The sequence below is a fragment of the Octopus bimaculoides genome, chromosome 23, assembly GCF_001194135.2.
Source record: "Octopus bimaculoides isolate UCB-OBI-ISO-001 chromosome 23, ASM119413v2, whole genome shotgun sequence".
NCBI lineage: Eukaryota > Metazoa > Mollusca > Cephalopoda > Octopoda > Octopodidae > Octopus > Octopus bimaculoides.
Window position 1 is genome coordinate 35359283 of NC_069003.1, and position 3306 is coordinate 35362588.

Genomic DNA, 3306 nt, shown 5'->3' on the forward strand with positions numbered 1-3306 from the left:
CGATGTGATCGATTAGTCCCCTCCCGTCAAATTTCAGGCCTTATAAAAGGATTATTATTATTATTATTATTATTATTATTATTATTATTATTATTATTATTATTATTATTATTATTATTATTATCATCATAATCTACCGTTGTAGCTAGTGCAGTTTTAGCTTCTTGTCAATGTTATTGTATTTACAGGGAGTGAAAGATGCAATGGTCCAATGAAAATTTCGATTTATGACCGCTGGGTGGCAGTTTCGTATGTCTGATGTTGCTGTTGCTGTCGTCATCGTCGTCGTTGTTGTCGTTGTAGTTGCTGTTGCTCCTGTGGCTGTTCTTGCTGCTTGTGATATCATGCAGTTGTGTCCCTGAGCAAGATACTTCAACTCTAGTCGTATTAATGTTTCGCTGACTCTTGTTTTAAGGCGGCGATCATTTACAGACAGTCACCCATTCATCGAAAACACACTCGTCACATAAGACATAACAGCACCAATAGAATTTACAGTTGCATCTTTCGGTGCGTCGAACCCTGAGAGTATTGTATCCACGACCGCAACACAAAGTATCACAGTTGTCCACATCGGAACCAGTTCGATTACAAAAACGGCCTGTGGTACCAAGTGAATCGATTTCAGGATCTGGGTCACAAAAACTAGGGGACTTTTCATAGTAAACCAGATCAGTTTTGCGTGGATATCGGCCCCGAAGGCGCTTCCTCTTTCTTTTCTTTCTGCCCTTTTGGGCTTGTCTGTTGTGTTTCGTCTTAAGATCTATTTTCAACGTTTCCATTCGGCTGTGTTTTTGCAACATGGCTGTAGTCGTGGAAACGGGTTTCTTCGGACGTCGTCGTCGTCGTCGTCGGTGGCGGTCACGTGTTACTAGCGAATTCGCGACTGTGTTGTGAAGGATGACCTGTAAGAGAAAATAAGGTCATTGTTACGAAACATCATCATCATCGTCATCATTATCAACAACAACAACAACTCACACAATTTTAGCCCCTTATATTCCCTACTACCCTAGTGTTACTTTTTTTAATTGACTCTCAAAGGAATGATGGATTATCTGTAATGATGTTTAATGTTGTTTCAAACAACTTACAGAGCGGTATTTTGTCCGCCATTTTGGCAATCTGACGCTAAATTCAAGTGGTGGGTGTTGTCTTTTCATAATGGACCTCAGCGAATCTACTAAGCCGAACCGACCGTTGTCCATCCACGTCTTCGAATATCTTAAATAACATAAAAACGTAATTTAAGAAATTGAATAATAAACCATTTACCAATCGCTGTTTTCACAGAAGCAAAAGCCTCCCGTATTACCTTCTTTCACTTTGTACCAATGTTTGATTGTACACACACACACACGCGCGCGCTCAAGACTTGTGCGTCTTACGAAATCAGTTTCGAAATTTCCTCACCTTTCTCGCTGCTTTGAATTTCTCCTTTAGAACTGTTCCGACTTCGCGAAAGTCAGCTGTCGATTTCCAGCATGTCTTCATTTCACAACTTCCAGACATTCCATGACATTTACACGTTCTTCCAACGTTGTTGATTACAGCCTGAAAACGAAATGAATTTGAATAAATAAATAAACCTCAATATCGATTTCCAGGATTTTTATTACAAGTGGCACATGAAACAGAAGGTATATTTCTTTATTCTTTCAGTGTATAGCTTGCGGAATGGTTCCAATCTTCTGCCGAATATGGCTTTTGGTCTGGGCTGTAGTATTACACCCACACGCCTCGTATGGATATTTTGAATTCACAAGAAAACAAAAAAAAGAAATTCTAGACGAGGTGCTTTAAGGGCTGCTGGGGACTGAGAGGGGTATTATCATAGATAGGGGAGACGAGGTGGGTATTTTTTTTATCGAGGCGGCCGTTTTGAGTCCGCTGTTTAAGCTTGTATAGACTCTATTGCAGCCCACCATGTTTAATTCGCGGGAAGATCAAGTTTGTAGTGAAGCCAACAAATAGACATACGGTCTATTTTGCCGAACCGCTAGGTTACAGGGACGTAAACATACCAACATCGATTGACAAGCGATGGCGGAGGACAACACACACACACACACACACACACATAGTTACGCACACATGTATCTAGAGAGGGAACGAACAAAAATAATAAAAGAGGGAGAGAGAGAGAGAGAGAGAGAATAGTAGAGGGGAGGTGTTGAGGAGAGACAAAATGTTGATAACAAACCAGTCGTCCAGCTCTGTGGTTGTGGAGGTTGATCTGTGCTTGGATATCTTTCGCTGTGTCTTTAGCATCGAGGAACTTCCGGGCGAAGTGGTCACCAAATTCGATGTTGTGACTACATCCACCCCATTCCCAGCTGATAGCTGGACCGTGTGACGTCATGTCACAACCGCATGACCGAAGCTTGCCCAGGCTGCAGGCTGTGGAGACTTGATGTGTTACACCGGCAGCACTAATTGCATGGGCGAAGGCTGTCTCTCTGTAACCTTTCCAAGATAGAGCAAAAAATCAAAAAAAAAAAAAAAAAAAAAAAAAAACATGTAGGTTCAGGAAATAAATAACAAAGAAAGAGAGGGGAAAGTAGAGAATGAAGATGACGATGAGAGGGTGATGATGAAGCAGAGTAGGAGGAGGGAGAAAAAGAGAGAAATTCGGAATGAGTGTCGTAAATTTAGTCAAGTATTGTAGGAGTATTTTTTTAATACCATTAGTCTGGTGAAATGGTTCACATCCCTCAAATACAATGTCCACTACTATTACTCACTTCAACACTGTACCTATCCATTCAAAACTTTAAAAGGAGGCGAAATTTAAAAGAATATATTGTACCATAAATTACAGCAACGTAGTGTTATGTATTTTGTGTGTGTGTCTTTGTCCCCCACCCACTGCTTGACAACCGATGTTGGTGTGTTTACGTCCCCGTAACTTAGCGGTTCGGCAAAAAGACTCCGATAGAATAAGTACTAGGCTTACAAAGACTAAGTCCTGGGGATCGATTTGTTCGACTAAAGGCGGTGCACCAGCATGGTCGCAGTCAAATAACAGAAACAAGTAAATATATATATATGCACACACATATTTATATATCTATAAATATATATATATACATACATATATATATACATAAACACACACACACACACACACACATATATATATATATATATGTAGACACACATACACACATACATACACATACACACATATATATGCACATCACACACATACATATCTTTATGCGTTTCTATGTGCAGCTCCATACATACATACACACCAAACCACAAAATTGCGTATGACTCCGTATGCAGCACATATATATATAT

At 40.0% G+C, this 3306-nt stretch overlaps 1 protein-coding gene across 2 annotated transcripts in view; it reads right to left on the reverse strand.

Moving 5' to 3' along the window:
- Positions 1-77: 77 nt before the first annotated feature.
- Positions 78-3306, reverse strand: part of LOC106878304 (protein Wnt-10b) — a 68083-nt gene continuing 64854 nt past the window's right edge. For both annotated transcript variants that reach the window (XM_052975979.1, XM_014927489.2), the window contains exons 3-5: positions 2204-2466; positions 1414-1554; positions 78-905 (exon numbers count right to left, since the gene is read on the reverse strand). In XM_052975979.1, coding sequence (XP_052831939.1) covers positions 423-905; positions 1414-1554; positions 2204-2466 — 887 coding nt within the window. In that variant the 3' untranslated portion in view covers positions 78-422. The remainder of the gene's footprint in view (positions 906-1413; positions 1555-2203; positions 2467-3306) is intronic.